The sequence below is a fragment of the Zymoseptoria tritici genome, chromosome 2, assembly GCF_000219625.1.
Source record: "Zymoseptoria tritici IPO323 chromosome 2, whole genome shotgun sequence".
Classification (NCBI taxonomy): Eukaryota; Fungi; Ascomycota; class Dothideomycetes; order Mycosphaerellales; family Mycosphaerellaceae; genus Zymoseptoria; species Zymoseptoria tritici.
The window spans coordinates 1107125-1122936 of NC_018217.1; the positions used below are offsets into that span (position 1 = coordinate 1107125).

The 15812-nt window shown below is 53.8% G+C and overlaps 7 protein-coding genes across 7 annotated transcripts; 4 read left to right on the forward strand and 3 right to left on the reverse strand.

The window, feature by feature from the left end:
• Positions 1-724: 724 nt before the first annotated feature.
• On the forward strand, positions 725-3558 carry MgBMN1 (putative beta-mannosidase; the record flags this gene model as incomplete). Its single annotated transcript, XM_003854796.1, has 2 exons — positions 725-1126; positions 1176-3558. 2 exons carry the CDS (start codon positions 999-1001, stop codon positions 3556-3558), a joined length of 2511 nt encoding a protein of 836 aa, XP_003854844.1.
• A 464-nt stretch (positions 3559-4022) lies between these two features.
• Positions 4023-6655, forward strand: MYCGRDRAFT_36903 (uncharacterized protein; the record flags this gene model as incomplete). Its single annotated transcript, XM_003854797.1, has 5 exons — positions 4023-4142; positions 4191-4309; positions 4366-5626; positions 5747-6036; positions 6103-6655. The coding sequence occupies 5 exons, from the start codon at positions 4023-4025 to the stop codon at positions 6653-6655; spliced, it is 2343 nt and encodes a 780-aa protein (XP_003854845.1).
• A 148-nt stretch (positions 6656-6803) lies between these two features.
• MYCGRDRAFT_107949 (uncharacterized protein) lies at positions 6804-9206 on the reverse strand (the record flags this gene model as incomplete). The annotated part of the gene is made up of 1 exon (XM_003855619.1): positions 6804-9206. The coding sequence occupies one exon, from the start codon at positions 8997-8999 to the stop codon at positions 6804-6806; it is 2196 nt and encodes a 731-aa protein (XP_003855667.1).
• A 232-nt stretch (positions 9207-9438) lies between these two features.
• MYCGRDRAFT_36264 (uncharacterized protein) lies at positions 9439-11112 on the forward strand (the record flags this gene model as incomplete). The annotated part of the gene is made up of 2 exons (XM_003854798.1): positions 9439-10294; positions 10364-11112. The coding sequence occupies 2 exons, from the start codon at positions 9439-9441 to the stop codon at positions 11110-11112; spliced, it is 1605 nt and encodes a 534-aa protein (XP_003854846.1).
• Positions 11113-11448: 336 nt separating this feature from the next.
• MYCGRDRAFT_90578 (uncharacterized protein) lies at positions 11449-12408 on the reverse strand (the record flags this gene model as incomplete). Its single annotated transcript, XM_003855618.1, has 2 exons — positions 11449-11870; positions 11994-12408. 2 exons carry the CDS (start codon positions 12406-12408, stop codon positions 11449-11451), a joined length of 837 nt encoding a protein of 278 aa, XP_003855666.1.
• A 567-nt stretch (positions 12409-12975) lies between these two features.
• Positions 12976-13958, forward strand: MYCGRDRAFT_90579 (uncharacterized protein; the record flags this gene model as incomplete). Its single annotated transcript, XM_003854799.1, has 2 exons — positions 12976-13861; positions 13930-13958. 2 exons carry the CDS (start codon positions 12976-12978, stop codon positions 13956-13958), a joined length of 915 nt encoding a protein of 304 aa, XP_003854847.1.
• Positions 13959-14339: 381 nt separating this feature from the next.
• Positions 14340-15383, reverse strand: MYCGRDRAFT_68059 (uncharacterized protein; the record flags this gene model as incomplete). Its single annotated transcript, XM_003855617.1, has 2 exons — positions 14340-15248; positions 15305-15383. 2 exons carry the CDS (start codon positions 15377-15379, stop codon positions 14340-14342), a joined length of 984 nt encoding a protein of 327 aa, XP_003855665.1.
• Positions 15384-15812: the final 429 nt, after the last annotated feature.

Genomic DNA, 15812 nt, shown 5'->3' on the forward strand with positions numbered 1-15812 from the left:
GGATCTCGAAGACCTTACAAGTCATAGCAGCCTTGACGCTCATCTTGCTTGTCACTCGCATTTTCTGGCCGCTGGGTGCTGGATATGTTGCTTCATGGATCAGAAAGTGATCTTGCCCAAGGGACAGACGAGAGCAATTGTATCAGCGTCAAATACGTGTCGCGTTGCCGGCCCTGACCATATCGGAAAGAAGTGCTGGCGCGGATCATTTGCGCAGTGCCGTGGAAGAACAGACAACCTCTGACGACAAGAATATGCTGGGAAACGGTATTATTCTGCCGGAAACGAATAACGAGGAGCCCTGGAGCTCGACAAGATGCAGACTTCAGCTTCAGGGTTCCGACAGAATAGGTCAGATTGAGGCACCGCGTTCCAAGAACGAGATGACTTGAGATACGAAGGATATTACTTATCTGTAACTCATTGCATGGAATGTAACGAATGTCATGATCAAGTTCGAAAGTCTCGGCTGCTGCGCCGCCGACAACTCTGGTTGCTACAACGCTGGAGTGATGCAATTGAATGGTCCTTTCGCCTGTACGCTCGTATCGTATATAGATTCAAGATCGTCTACATGGTAGATCACAGGTAATTATGCACGGCACAATTCACTGAGCATAGGTAGCTCGGCAGATCTTCGGCACTGCTGGCTTCACCCATTTGGCACGGAGCCGCTTCTTCCGTAGGAGTCGAAATGTGCCGGGTTCTCCACTTCATCGTGTGTCCATCGCATCGATGATTATTTCGGCAGGCCATCAACGATGCCAATGAAGACTTGCCGGACATCGGCGAGCGTGCCATTCTCCGAGTTGCCCGTTTGATCAAGGAGCACATGCCGAATCTCCGGCGTTCAGCTCACATCTTCCTACAAAGTGTCTGAACAGCGACTACAACATTCGTAGCACCAAAGCCCATTAAACGCTTAAGTTTCTCTTCCTCACGCTGACTGCTGGACTGCTTGAGTGACTTCTCGCCAACTTCAAGATCAGCCGAGAGTCATGGCACAGCCAATGCAAGTTGCAACGCTCACCACTGGCTGGTCCTTCAAACAAACAGATACTGAGGACTGGCTCGACGTCGCAAGAGTGCCCACGAATGTGCACTTGGACCTGCTAGATCAGAAGAAGTACAAGCTCAATGCCTTGAGTCATCGTTCAGGCTGACCTGAGTGACAGAATTGAAGACCCTTTCCTTGGCTTCAACGAGCTGAAATGCGAATGGGTTGGGGAGAAATCATGGACGTACAAGGTCTCCCTACCTGAAGTCTCCAAAGCTCAACCAGGCACAAAGCACGTCCTCGCATTCGATGGACTTGACACGTTTGCCACCGTCAAACTCGGCGGTAAGACGATACTGGAGAGCGACAACATGTGGATTGTCCACCGGGTAGATGTGACTGATGACTTAAAGCCGGACCGAGACAATGTGCTCGAGATTGAGTTTAAGTCAGCACTATTGGAAGCTCGAAAGATCAAAGATGCACATCCCGAGCACAAGTGGGTTGGCTTCAATGGCGACATGGCTCGCTTGGCAGTCCGCAAGGCACAGTACCACTGGGGTTGGGATTGGGGTCCGGTGCTGATGACCTGCGGTCCATGGCGACAGGTCCGACTTGAGACGTATCAAGCCCGAGTTGCAGACTTGCGAGTCGACTATGATGTGGACGCAAACTTCAGGAAGGTCAGCGGGTCTATTACTGCTCACGTTGAGGGTCATTCCGGACAAGCAGTCAACTTTGAAGCCAAATTTGGCGGCGAAATCGTCTTCATGGGTACTGCAGAAGTGGACGACAAGGGCCAAGCGAAGGTGGAGTTCCACATCAAAGAGCCCAAGCTGTGGTACCCTCACGGCTACGGAGAGCAGCCACTATACGACATCACTGCAACGGTCACATCTGGCGAGCATGCCCTGCATTCTGTTTCCAGGCGCACCGGGTTCCGCAAGGGAGAGCTCATCCAAGAGCCAGACGAGATTGGGAAGACGTTCTTCTTCCGAATCAACGGCATTGATGTGTTCTGCGGAGGATCGGACTGGATCCCTGCCGATAGCTTCACACCTCGGGTCAATGAAGAGAAGTACCGCAAGTGGCTGCAGACGATGGTCGACGGCTACCAAGTCATGATTCGCATTTGGGGAGGCGGGATCTGGGAAGAAGACTGCTTCTACGATATCGCTGACGAGCTGGGCGTTCTAGTGTGGCAGGACTTCATGTTTGGCTGTGGCAACTATCCTACCTTCCCTGAGACACTCAAGTCGATCGAGGAGGAGTGCGTCTGTCAGACGAAAAGGTTGCGACATCATCCCTCCATTGTCATCTATGCCGGCAACAACGAGGACTATCAAGTGCAGGAGCAGTGCGGTCTGACATACGATTATGAAGACAAGGATCCTCAGAGTTGGCTGAAGACTGACTTTCCGGCTCGCTACATCTACGAGAAGTTGTTGCCGGATGTGGTGGCCGCTCACACACCGCACGTACCGTACCACCCAGGATCTCCTTGGGGAGATGGTAAGCCAACGACAGATACAACGGTCGGAGATATGCATCAATGGAATGTATGGCACGGTACTCAAGAGAAATACCAGATCTTTGACACTCTCGGCGGACGATTCAATAGCGAGTTCGGCATGGAAGCATTTCCGCATATCGAGACAATCAAACACTTCGTCACGGATCCGACGCAACTGTATCCGCAGAGCCACATGATTGACTTTCACAATAAGGCCGACGGCCACGAACGAAGAATCGCAACATACCTGGTGGAGAACTTCCGGACAGAAACAGATCTCGAGAAGTTTATCCATCTTACTCAGCTGAGCCAAGCTGAAGCCTTGATGTTTGGCTATCGAGGCTGGCGGCGGCAATGGGGACAGAAGAGGTTCTGCGGAGGTGCACTCTTGTGGCAGCTCAATGACTGCTGGGGTGTAATTTCCTGGAGTATTGTGGACTATTTTCTCCGCAAAAAGCCTGCATATTATGCGGTGCGTCGGGTCCTTGCGCCGATAGCAGTGGCTGTGAAGAGGGCTCACCACGATTGGAGTGTCGTGCATGCGAGACCTGCCAAAAGTCTCGACTACGAGTGCTGGGTAGCCAGCTTCAAGACGACTGAAGTCACTGCCACGGTTGAGCTGCGCTACATCAGCATAGCCACTGGAAAGGAGATCAAAGACAAGGTCGTCAAGAAGGATATCAAGATTGTTGCCAACGGCACTACCGACGTTCTCAAGGGCACGATCGACAACGTCAACGAGGAAGCACATGTTCTCGCAGCGAGGATATGGGTGAATGGAGAGATCGTTTCTCGAGATGTGGACTGGCCGCAGCCACTGAAGTATCTCGACCTCAGCGATCGAGGTGTGGAGGTTCAGTCAGAGGGTAACACCATCACTCTCAGTGCACAAAAGCCAACGAAAGGTCTCGTCTTTGAGGAGAGGGAAGGGGTCCTCGTGAACGACAGTGCGATCGATATCGTCCCGGGTGACGAACAACTCGTTCAGGTTCGTGGCCTTGGTCCCAATGATCCAAGTCTGAGATGGACTTACCTTGGAAAGCCTTGAATTATGATTATGAGGAAAGAATCAGATCCTCAGGATTGCATGTGAAGATACATATGTAGCTTGCCTTGAGCAACATGATGAATGTAGCATGTAGAACTCACTTGTGACTGGCAGTCCAACGAACACAGCGAGTCGCCTCCCGTTGCACGTTTCATAGACTGTCGCTCAGCCTCGAGTGACATGCAGTTTAGTTGACAGCATGTTGTCACATGATTTCCGGGTCAGATCGTTCCGTCTACGTCGATCACAAACCCTGGTACCCGGTCCCGGCCTGGCACACCAGCTGGTGTTCACCGTCATCCTGGATTTCTCGCGCATAAGCCCAAGCGAAGAACCTTGGAACAATGCAAGGCCTTGGAGATCTTTCTTCAGGACTGCATACTCAACCTTGCGATTCCAAAATGTCGCGCTCCTGGATGCATCTGGCTGAGCACTCTGGAACATGAGCCAGGAAAAGGACCGCGATGTACCACACCTTTCAAGCTGCGCCGTCCTTTCCTGCGAGTGGAGACGGTAGCAAAGGACCCCGACCACCTGGTAGCTCTTCATCGAGGCGAATCTCCACTACGAATGCATGCATCGAGGTACGGAAATGGAGACTTCTGATTACCTATCAGACTAACACCCTGCAGTGTCGACGACGTAAGATCCGCTGTGATGGCAATCAGCCTTGCGGCCAGTGTAATTGGTATCAGCATCCGGAGCTATGCGCGTACTCGAAGCCAGCACAAAGAGTCATCCCGTCGCGAAAGTATGTCTTGACGTCCATTACAGCACTGCTACTATAGATAAATTGACAGCTTCTAGACTGGTCGAGAGACTTCAATCCCAAGTCGAACAATACCACTCGCTCTTCGCTCGACTGTTCCCCGGCAAGGAACTGGAGAACATCCTTACGATGTCGAGAGAAGGCCTCGTCAACCTAGCTGTGACCCTGCCAGCGGCCAAACTCTCTCCACCTTCTGCAGAAGCCCGGGACCGGCATCAAGTGAAGTCAGAGACAGTCGAATCAGAGACAGCCGACAGTCTTGAAGCTCTCGAGCAGGCCCCCGAGCAGGACTCCACATCTGGCGAATCGAGAAAGCTCCACGCGAAGATACAGGCCATCTCTGACGATGTCAATGGACTGTCGCTGTCAATCGACAAAGCTTCATCATACACGGGCGTTTCCTCCATCAACGCGGCGATGAAGGTTATCCTCAAGACAGCGCCTTTCGCTTGGGCTTTCATTTCGCAGCCTTCCGCACAAACATCCAACCCAAGTCGCGCTACTACTCCACCACCACATGTGCGAGATCCGGACCCATATTACTTGCCTTCCGCGGACGTCGGCGAAAAGCTCATTGAATCATATTTCAAATATGTCCACGTACAGATGCCAATGGTGGACGAGGAACAGTTTCGACATGGCTATCTGTACGGAACACGTAGAGATCCGGCCTGGCTGTCACTGCTGAACATGGTGTTTGCTCTCGGGTCCTTAGCTAGTTCGACATGCGACAATGAGGAACACATTGCTTTCTTCCAGCGAGCGAGGAAACATCTCATTGCAGAAAGCTTTGCAAGCAGTAGTCTGTTCGTGCTCCAAGCATTTGGTCTTCTGTCAGGATACTACCTTCATTGGCTGAACAGACCAAACGAAGCAATCGCGATCATGGGTGGGACTCTCCGCATGGCGACTGCGCTCGGTTTACATAGAGAGTATGGCCATGGAAAGCCCGACAAAGGCACCGGTGGAGAGATATCGGCAGATATCAGAAGACGGACTTGGTGGACACTCTACGTTCTCGACTCTTTGGGCAGTCTCAGCACCGGAAGACCATCCCTTGGTCGGAGCGGACCAGGAATCACGACTGAAGTTCCAAGGATACCCGAGCAGATGAACAATGCTCAATACCTGGCATCTCTGCGATTGCTACCGATCATCCACAACATTTCCTTTTGTAAGATCGCAACAAAAGTGCAAGATCAATTGGCCGCGCGAACATTGATTGAATTCGGCGAGCTGTTCGCGATCGATGCGGAGTTGGAGAAATGGCGTGAGGACATGCCTCCAATTCTGCGAGATGTCGTCGAAAGATCTGGCTCCCAGCAACGACAACACCTTGAGAACAAGGTATCTTACTCGAGCCTGCGAGCATCTTCAGCATCCATCAACAGTGCTTTCGACTTCTCACAGCCACCAGAGCGGGACTGGACTTCATGTCCAGAAATGCTGAAGATCCCACGCGCGGTCATGTATTGGCGGTATCAGAATTTACGAATTCTAATGCATCGACCAGTCCTTCTCGCAGCCGCGCTTCGAAAGACTCCATTTGCCAATATGAAAGATGACGAAAGGCTGGCTGTCAGCCGATGCCGATTGGTCGCTGGGCAGTCCATCTACGATATTGACGCGAGCTGTCCGGAGAATCTCATCGCCGGTTGGAACGCCGTGTGGATGGTCTATCAGGCGGTGATGGTACCCCTCGTCTCTCTGTTCTCGGTGCTCAGCCTTCAGACTCATGGACGCACTGACGGCGATTTCCAGACTCCAAGCGGCAGCGAAGGCTCAGCTCCGTTGCCAGGGAGCGACGATGATGTCGAAAAGTGGAAGAGTGAAATCGAAACGGCGATCGCATTCTTCGACCGCATGAATCAGTGGTCAGTGGCGGCCAGGAAAAGCAGAGACGTTGTACAACGTCTCTATAATGCTACAAGTTTCATCGATCAGCCCAGCGCTCAGCTGCACCAGAAGGTGCAGAACCGAGAACAGTCGGCGCTGCCGTCGACGGGGTTGCAACAGCAAAGCAAAACAATCCAGCCTGCAGAGGTCGACTTTTCAGCTGGACGGCCGATTCCCCTTGACCCGTCGGAGTACCAGCCGCAAGAAAACAGCGCAAGGCAGGGATGGGACGTGACCACGAGTAGCGGAGCGGCAGTCATACCGGACGAGTTCTTTTGGAACGACATGATGTGGGATACGTTGCCTCAAAATATGCCAGATCTGCCGCCGAATTTGGGCGAGGGTATTGATGTCGTGGATTGGTGGCAGAATGGATATGACACTGGCCCAGACGCTCAGTCCTGGAGCCAGTGGCCACAAGATGGCACGTGAAAGAGGTTCTGACTTGCCAAGGTCATACCTTCGTTGTACCGATAATATTCGCCCGCTGCAAAAGCGTCGGCAATTGAAGGGCGTGTTGAGCAGGATGCGTCATCGGCTGTTGATATCTTCATACTGGCTACATGCGAGATTAAGACCACTAGGCAGAGAAGGCCTGCTGGGCTGCAGGACTCTTCTCGCTCTGGTTCGTTGCCGCTTCCACAGCGCCGCTCGCAGAGCCCGCAACGTCAGCATCCGCTTTTGGATGTTGTTCGCCCTCAGCTCTTGCCTTCTCCTCATCCTCCCTCTTCTTCCTTTCCTCTTCTTCTGATCGTCTCGCCGCCACTTCTGCCTCGGCTCTTCGCCGGTCTTCCTCCTCTCGTGCCCGCACGTATGCCTCGCCAACGCCGGGCCACAGACTCGCTACAAGCAACGCAACAGATCTCTCGACAGGTCTCAATCGCTCACGCACCCATTGCACACGACCGTTGCGTGCATCTCCTCTCGCGCGATTGGCTTCGTCAATCAAGCGCTGTGCGACTTGCTCCGGAGTGGGCATCTGCCCAGCTTGAGCCGGCGCACCCGCCGGCTGTTGGCCCTCCTGTCCGGCCTGAGCAGGATCTGGCTGTTGACCGTGATTCACAACACCTTCCCACCATCGTCGAATCGGGCCATCACCCTGAACACCAATTCGAATGAGCCAGAATCCAAGACCGATGGCCATGAGAGCTACAGGTCGGCGCCAGCCCATGTTGGAGCCCAGGACGAAGTAGCTGAAGATCAGTATGCGAAGTGTAAGCCAGAAGTGATTGAAAAAGGGACCTAAGACTCCCATTGGATCGGGCTCTACTGCGGCTGCGGCTTGTGCAGCTGGCTGAGCTTGAGCGGGAACGATTCCAGCGTTCGGCTGGCCTTGTTCAGGTGCGGGAGGGTTTGCGGCGCCATCGAACGTGGCAGATGTTGGAGTCGGGCGCACACCGGTGCCATTGCTGGCATTTTGCGTCGACAGCCCGCCAGTGTACGCGCCATGCTCTGGAGAGTATAGAAGCGCCCGAGGACCGGTTGGCGAGGACAGCAGATAACACGTCACTTCTCCTGCGCTGGGGACAGGGTTCGCTGCTGGCTGCTGAGCTTGCCGCATTTGCTGTGCTCGTTGTTGCCACGATGGTTGGCCGAAAGGCGACTGGCGACCTTGCATTGTCTGCGGGCCGCCAGCAGGGCTTGCTCGTCTGACTGGGCCATTGTTGACTGTGCCGAGATGTAGGGGGTCGATGTAATTGTCCAGAGCCTGTATTTGCTCCAGTAGTCTTGCGTTCCGAGCGTGTTGCTCCGCGAGCGTGCTATCATCACGCAGCTCTTCCAGTATCTGTCGCATAGACGCGATGTTATCGCGGGCTCGATCGAGGGCCGACGTACCAGTACTGGGTGGCTGACCTGGCGTGTTGAAGAGGTTGGTGGCCTGCATAAGCCGTAATCCGTGGTGGAGGTGCGGCGATGGCATACCTCCTTGCGGAAAGGTCATTGTTTGTTGGTGGATCGTTATTCGTTCGCCGCTGGGTAGGACACCTTGGATGTGTGCGTGTTGTGTTCCAGCTCTCGGACGATTCTGTGCATCTGGTTGGGCCTGCGCTTGCGACCCGTCTGTCTGTTGGCTCAGATTTGCTTCGCCGGTCGGCGCGTTCAATCTGCCAGTCTGCCCACCGTCTTGCCCTTGTCCTTGCGGTGGCGTACCTGCTACAGCAATATTCGGCTGGCCAGGCCAGCCGTGAGTTTGGACATGGTTGCCTCCGATTGGTCCGTTTGGCACTGCAAATGCTCCCGCCTGGGGCATCATGCGCTGTTGGAATGGATTGGTGGACAGTATCCGGGCATGCATTTGTTGCGCTTGAGCAACAGCAGCCTGATGTTGAAGGGCGGCTTGTTGGAGCACCGCTGGATCCTGATGTGCTTGCGATGTCGCCGCTACTTGTCCCGCTTGCCCGGCTGCTACTGTCGGCGGGATCGTGGCCGACCCTGCGCTGACTGGTCGATGGGGAGGAACCTGCGCCGTGCCATCGCCTTTCACGAGTAGATGTACCACATACTCGTTCTGTGATGGTTCGCGCCGGATGTTCAGTGCTTCCGCAAGCGACACGTCATTGTCCACGAGTGCTCGTCCTGCATACAGTATTCGTTGTCGCTCCGGTGTCGGGTGCGTAGGCAGTGCCTGCTGTATGCGCTCTCGTATCTGCCCGACTCTTGATGCCACAGGAATGTCACTCCCGAGCGTGAATTCTTCCGAGCCGCTTGCGACATGGCCCGGTGCCACCTTGATGCGGAGAGTGATCTTCTCTGGAGGGTCCTGTGGAGGAGCCATAGTTGAGGTGACGGTCGGATATCGTTTGAGAAGCGATCAGCAGTATAGGAACACAGCGCTTGTGATCGGTCGCGAGCTGCTGATCGCGGTCATGCGCCGTGGTATTGATCGTTGAGTTGGAGTTCGGTCTCGGTCCTGGAGGACATTGACATTGTAAGAATGCTCGATTCAATCCATATCAAGTCATGGAAGGATGTTCAATGTTTGACGATCGAGGTTGAAAGCTGTCCACGTCGGAAGGTCCGGGAGCTGTCCCATTATGGAAGTTACTGGCTAGTGCGAACTTTGTAGACCATGCCGACAAGACGTCATGTTCGAAGGCTGCTGAATGCTCCTCGAATTGCTTGTGTTGCATCAGTCCATCCGCCAACAGTATAACGACCACCACAATGTATTGACACGCAGTCCGAAGAGAGCCTCCGCCACCTCTACCGCCAGCATGTCCACCATCTCCCGCAATACCTTCCGACTCGCCCACCGTCCATCGCCCTCATTCTACAAGCCTCGAAGGCAAGCTTTCTCCTCGACCGCCCGCCAGCAACGTAAGTCCTCCTTTCGCTCGCGGCTACGGGAGGCATTGCAAGCAACTCCAGTTGTATGGAAGCCTATTCCCATCGGTCTGGGCATTGCGTTTCTCGGCGCTATCCAATTCTACCGCATAAATGAGCGAGAGCGGCGACGCGAAGAGGAGGAATGGAGACTACGGCAAAGCAACGGCGAAAGTGACGAAGACTCCATAGGCAGCCCGAAACGTCGTCAGCGTATTCGACCCAGTGGACCATGGACCGTCCAAATAATGAGCACGATTCCGCTCAAGGCTTTGAGCCGCTGGTGGGGTTGGTTCAATAGCATCGACATACCATACTACTTTCGGGTTCCAGGGTTCAAGCTATATGGATACGTCTTTGGAGTCAACTTTGACGAGATAGAAGAGAAGGACCTACACAAATTCCGCAATCTGGCAGAATTCTTCTATCGGACGATTAAGCCGGACGTACGGCCGCTGGATCCACATCCAAACGCTCTGCTAAGTCCTGCAGATGGAAAGGTCGTACAATTCGGTGTGATTGAGCGAGGAGAGGTTGAGCAGGTGAAGGGCGTCACTTACAGCGTGGATGCTTTACTCGGCTCTGATTCGAACGCAACGTCGGCCAAGAGCAATACAGTGGGAGACAAGGATGCGCCTAAGCCATCGGGCAAGAGAACAAGAGATGGCGATCAGGAGACGATACGTGACGATGAGGAGTTTGCGCGAGTTAACGGCATTTCGTATACCCTCCCTAACTTACTGTCCGGTGGCGCTCCTCCACGTAAAGGCCGATCCTGGTGGAAGATTCGGGAGACAGACCCGGAGACACGCGAAGGAGGAGGAAGCGGTACCAGCAGTGCATCTGTACCGACTCTAGATCAGTCGACCAAGTCCTCGAAGAGTTCAGAAGCGGAGGTCTCCAAGGATCTCGCCGCATCACAACGACCTTGGTACTATCCCGCAAAGGAAGAGACACCGACTGCGCTGTACTATTGCGTCGTCTACCTGGCACCTGGAGACTACCATCGCTTCCACTCGCCCGTGTCATGGGTCGTGGAGAGCAGACGTCATTTTGCCGGAGAGCTGTACAGTGTTTCACCATATCTTGTTCGCACGCTACCCGGGCTTTTCACCTTGAACGAGCGCGTTGTACTCTTGGGACGGTGGAAGTACGGCTTCTTCAGCTATACCCCTGTCGGAGCAACGAACGTTGGTAGCATCATCATAAACTTTGACAAAGAACTGCGAACGAACAGTCTGCTCACAGACACGCTCGCGGACAAGGCGGCAGAAGAGGCGGCGGAGAAGGGTGAGCCATATTCTGGGTATGCAGAAGCTACGTATACTTCCGCATCCTCCGTGCTTGGTGGTCATCCGCTGAAGAAGGGTGAAGAGATGGGAGGGTTTCAACTGGGTAGCACGATTGTGATGGTCTTTGAGGCGCCAAAGGGAAGGAGGCCGACTTTCGACGAAGGCTTCCAAGATGCGTCGACGAGGAAAGGTGGATGGCAGTGGAATATTGAGAAGGGCATGAAGGTCAAGGTCGGGCAGAAGTTGGGATTCGCAGATGTGGATGAGGAGTGAACATGCTCAGCAACAGCACTAGGATATACTTCAAGGGTCATACCAGAGATCGTATCCCCGGAATGTTACCATCTACCAGTGAGACCATTCATTGCCAATATTGACCTTTCATTGGAATTTGTATACCACGCTAATGTATGTACTCGATAGGCCAGGAACTTGCAGGGCTTTTGAAAAAGAAAAGGCAGTATCGCCTGGTGTTTGGAGTGTACTCGCTTTTCGCCCTCATACTGCTCAACCAGATGAAACAACGCTCATGCAGTTGTGGTACCTCGGGATGCAGCTGACTCCAGGGCCATAGTCAGTGCGCACAAGGACTGAGTCGACGAGCAGCCCTCAGAGGAGATCCCATATAGGTTCCGTTTCGTTGCGGTATCGTTCTGCGAGCCTAGCACCGTGACGCTTCTTGAGGCGCTCATGGCGAGTTTCAGATCGTTTGAGAACCTCACGGCTCTTGCGCTCGGTCGCCGTCTCTCCAGGTGTCTCTGCCCTGCGTAGCCCTTCTTGGTGACTGAACACTTGCAGCTTCGTCGGAGTCTGCTGTGGGTCCTCCACAAGGAGAACGCGACGCTTGCGAAGTCCGGTCATGTTCTGTGCGATAGTCCAGCGCTGTCCTTGACGAGCACCAAAGCAGTGGTTCGACTGCACGGAGAACTGAGCGAGTGACTGCTGGCCGATCAGAAGATGGCGTCCGGTATAAGAATTGTCAACATAGGCGGAGATCTTCTGGTCGATGCCGGCGATGTAGAGATGAATATCTACAAATTTGTTGTTGCTGATAAGCGACCCATCTGCTTGTCGAAAGCTTTGAGGTTGACAGTCACGGACTTTCAACCTCGCTTTTCGCGCTGCCTCTGGACTGATGAATGTGGCAGCCGCACCGGTGTCGAAGAGCATCTTCGTGACTTCCACACACACTTCGCTGCTCACGATCATGCCGGTAGTGTAGAAACATTGTCCCAAGATACCCTTTGGAGCCGGGTGAATCATACTGCAGGCCTGAGAATTGGGCTGGTAAGGAAGGCGATGGGCCTCACTATCGCTGTTCACCGGTTGCTTGTGTGTAGTGCTTGGTCCCGCAGCAATAGGGCTCGGACCATCTAGGACACAGTCGTCGAATTCGTCGAAGAGCATGTCGGTCTGGTGCGCTCCAATGTAGCCATTGCCGCCGGTTTCCAAGAGCGTGTCATGGAGGAAGCCACCGAGTCGCTTCTTTTTGCGGACATGCGAAGGTGGCATGGAACCGTTGACGTTGGAGTATAAAGAATCCAGAGGCTCTTCCTTGATATATTCCATGATGATCGCACGCAGTTGAGTGATGGCGGTATTGTTTATCGAAGACGCGAGGGTAAATGGTGCATGGTTTGGCAAGTGAGCCTCAAGGTACTGGGTACGGAAGTGTAGTTGCTGTTGTTGATAGAACCGAGCCGGCCGTGTTAACTCTGCTCTGGGTGGTCAAGAGTTAGACCACTCAGCATCATGTGCACTTCCGATCCCATCAGCTGCTGATGTCTGAATTCTGAAGCGCATGTGAGTTGTGTATCATTGCGCCTGATCGTCTCACGGATCATGTGAATGGCATATTGCAAGACACGGAGTCTAACGAAAGCATGGTCGATGAGTGTCCTCGCAGTATGTCGTCGGTAAACGGTCCGTCCTCACCTTAGGGTCCCGCAACAAAGTATGCCAGCTGCGCACTTTCATTCACTTCACTAGCGAAATTTGAGCTCGCTGCGCACGTGAGCTTCGAATCTTGCCCCTCGCGACAAACGCAACAGCACCAGTCATGCACCATTCTTTTCTCAGACCCACCTTCAGCTCGAAAACCCCCAGAGTCAAAACATCCATTCAGAGTAAGGAGACATGGATGACCCATTCGTATACCCCGAAGTCATCCGAGAGCCTTCGCCACCTTGGGGGTCTGGAGCAAACCCCAATCCCCGTGCAGAGTCGAGCGAGGACGGACTCATGCTGGACCTGGCTTCGCCCATCGTCAAGCGACGGCGGTTCTATCGTCCGACGCCTCGAGAGGGACCAACGGCGGTGGCGCACATCAGCGAAGCCATCAAGGCCCCCACCGATGCCTCTACCATCGCCGCTGACCCGGCCCAACCTGACGACTCCAGCGAAGACGACATCATCCTGGACCTGGCGCCTCCATCAAAGAAACGCCTGCTCTGCCGCTCAACGTCAGTCGGCATCCTCGACAGCATCCCGCGCTGCAAAGCTGCCAGCTCGGACGCCGTATCCACCAGGAGAGCCATTGCGCGCGCCGCCGCTGTAACCTTACCTTCCGACACCCGCAACCTCTACGCGCGCAGCAAAGTCTTTGCAGTCACAGAGCTGACGACCCTCATCTTAGACCACCTCCCACCGCGCGACCTCATCGTCCTACAATCGGTCAACAGCAAATTCCGGGGCCTGATCACCACATTACCGGATATCGGCTTGAGACTCGGCTTCACAGAGAGGCCCCTCCCGCCAGGCTACTTCCCCGCGGAAATGACGAGCTCAACCCTCGAGTTCTTCCCAAAGTTCATCATCGACATCGGCATCGACCCCTTAACAGGCTTGGGCTTCGCAGTGTTCGACCGCGTCGATCTTGAATTCCATCCTGACCCGCACGGTTCCTGGCGGGACATGATGCCGTTCCAGCCGGCTACGAAGTTCATGAAGATGCGAGGGGCGGAACATTACGACGATGAGATTCCGCGAAGGATTGAGAATAGGGAGGAGGGCGTGCGGCTTGGTGATATGGTCGATGCGTTACTGAAGGAGCATGCGGCGGATGTGGATCTTTATATTGCGCATGGTCAGGGTATGATGCCGTTGTCGTTCGTCTTTGAGATTGCGGAGGAGATCATCGAGGTCGAGAATAATGCAGACTAAGATGTTGAAGGCGAAGTTGGAGAGTCGATTGAGTACCTAATGGACAGCGAGGGCAGACTCGGTACCCGATGTGAGCAGTTGAATGTGGGACCGAAAGTTACTGATGCGGACTTACATGCCCTCGTCATCCGTCGCATTCCATGAGGTCGAACCGGCGGACTCGAAGATGCAGTGACTGTGGATCAGCTCAGAATTAGCGAACAGGACTCACGTCGTACTTTCAGTATTCAACGCCGATAATTCTTGTCATTCGTTCCTGTCGTGGTATTCATCAAACTTTCGCAATGCTCGCTTGAACGCTTCGAGATCGAAGAAAGCAAAGGCTGAAGCGCACGCACTCAATCACCCTCGTGCGTGACAGCCATATCCAATACCTCAGCTCTCGCCCTCCCCTTGGTCTGCGCACTGATGAAGTCGCTCAAAGTCTTGAAGCTTCCAGGCTCGACGAATCCCACACATTCCCACTCCTCTCCCATAACGTCTTGGCTCTCGACTTGCTCGACTAGGCTCAGAATCTTGTCCTTCACTGTTCCCGTGGTCGCCTCCTCGCCCTCTGATTTTGGTGCGGATTTCACGGTCTGCTTCAAAACGGTGGTTGGGCATGTAATCCTCAGTCTCATTCTCGCTCTCGCGACTGGGATCGGTTGATGTGCGATCAATGCTTTCATCGCATCCAGAGCCTGTGACTTTGCACTCCTCGTCGTGACCACACCTGTCCACTTCGCTCGTTCGACTGCCTTGGCCTCTGCATCTGCTTCCGCATTGCTTCTCGCTGGTGTATTTGAGCCTGAATCTGTGGCTGCCGCGCTCTGATCCCGACTCTTACTCCGATCGCCGCCTTCAACACCAGATCCCTTGCCAGCTGTCCTGCCTGCGTGCCCACTCTTGCTACTAAGCTGGTCCAGTGCCTTCTCGATCATTCCAGTGGTGTAGACTCTCTTACTCTTCGGATCGACCAGTCTTCCCGCCACAATCTCGATGACCTCCTTGTGCACACGCTCGAGCTCTTGCGACCGCTCCTTCTCGCCCACTTGGATCTCTCCTTTCTTCAAAATCTCCAGTACTATCTCATCGCGGGTCATGCCAGGGAAAGCTTTCTTGAGATCATCGTTGGGTGCGACTTGTCCTTTCGATACATTGAGAAAGACGTTTGGTATTTGCAAGACATTGTCGAGATCCGTTTCGTTGCCCGCGCGGAATGAGGTGACGGTATTCTTGTAGCAGGCGACTTCGAATCGTTTCTTGCCCTAGGGTTGAATTGTTAGTTTCGTGCAACTGCCCGATTTCCGTGAATCATTCTCACCTTCTTCATACGGACCAAACTGACGTTTGTCAGCTTGATCTGGTTGGAAGGCTGATTGATCTGGGCGGAAGGCATGTTGGACTGCTGTCTGCTCTGTCAATCTCAAATGCAGGAAGATGTGGTGAAGCTCAAGAACTGAGGTCTTGACAAAAGTTGACCAGCAAGACTCAGCATGACGCAGAATTGATAGATGCGATCCAGCGCGAGCATAAAAGCCATGCGTGCTAAAGGACAGTCCAACCCATCAAGGTGAGGGGAAAGCTCAGCTCAGCCACCTTCCTCATTCATCGACTTCCCAGCTGTCTCTGAACACCATTACGTTTTCAAGTATTACTACTCATTACGCCTTGTCGTAAGAGGTTTCAACAGTCCAAAGGATCGGGACAGTAGTATAGAACAGAAATCTGCCAGATAAGTCCGAGCACAGCGTACATGCTCGATATCATCGTGTGATTCGTGTCAGTAGTAAACCGGGCCAGGCACTCCAGCCACCGTTTCCAAGCCGATC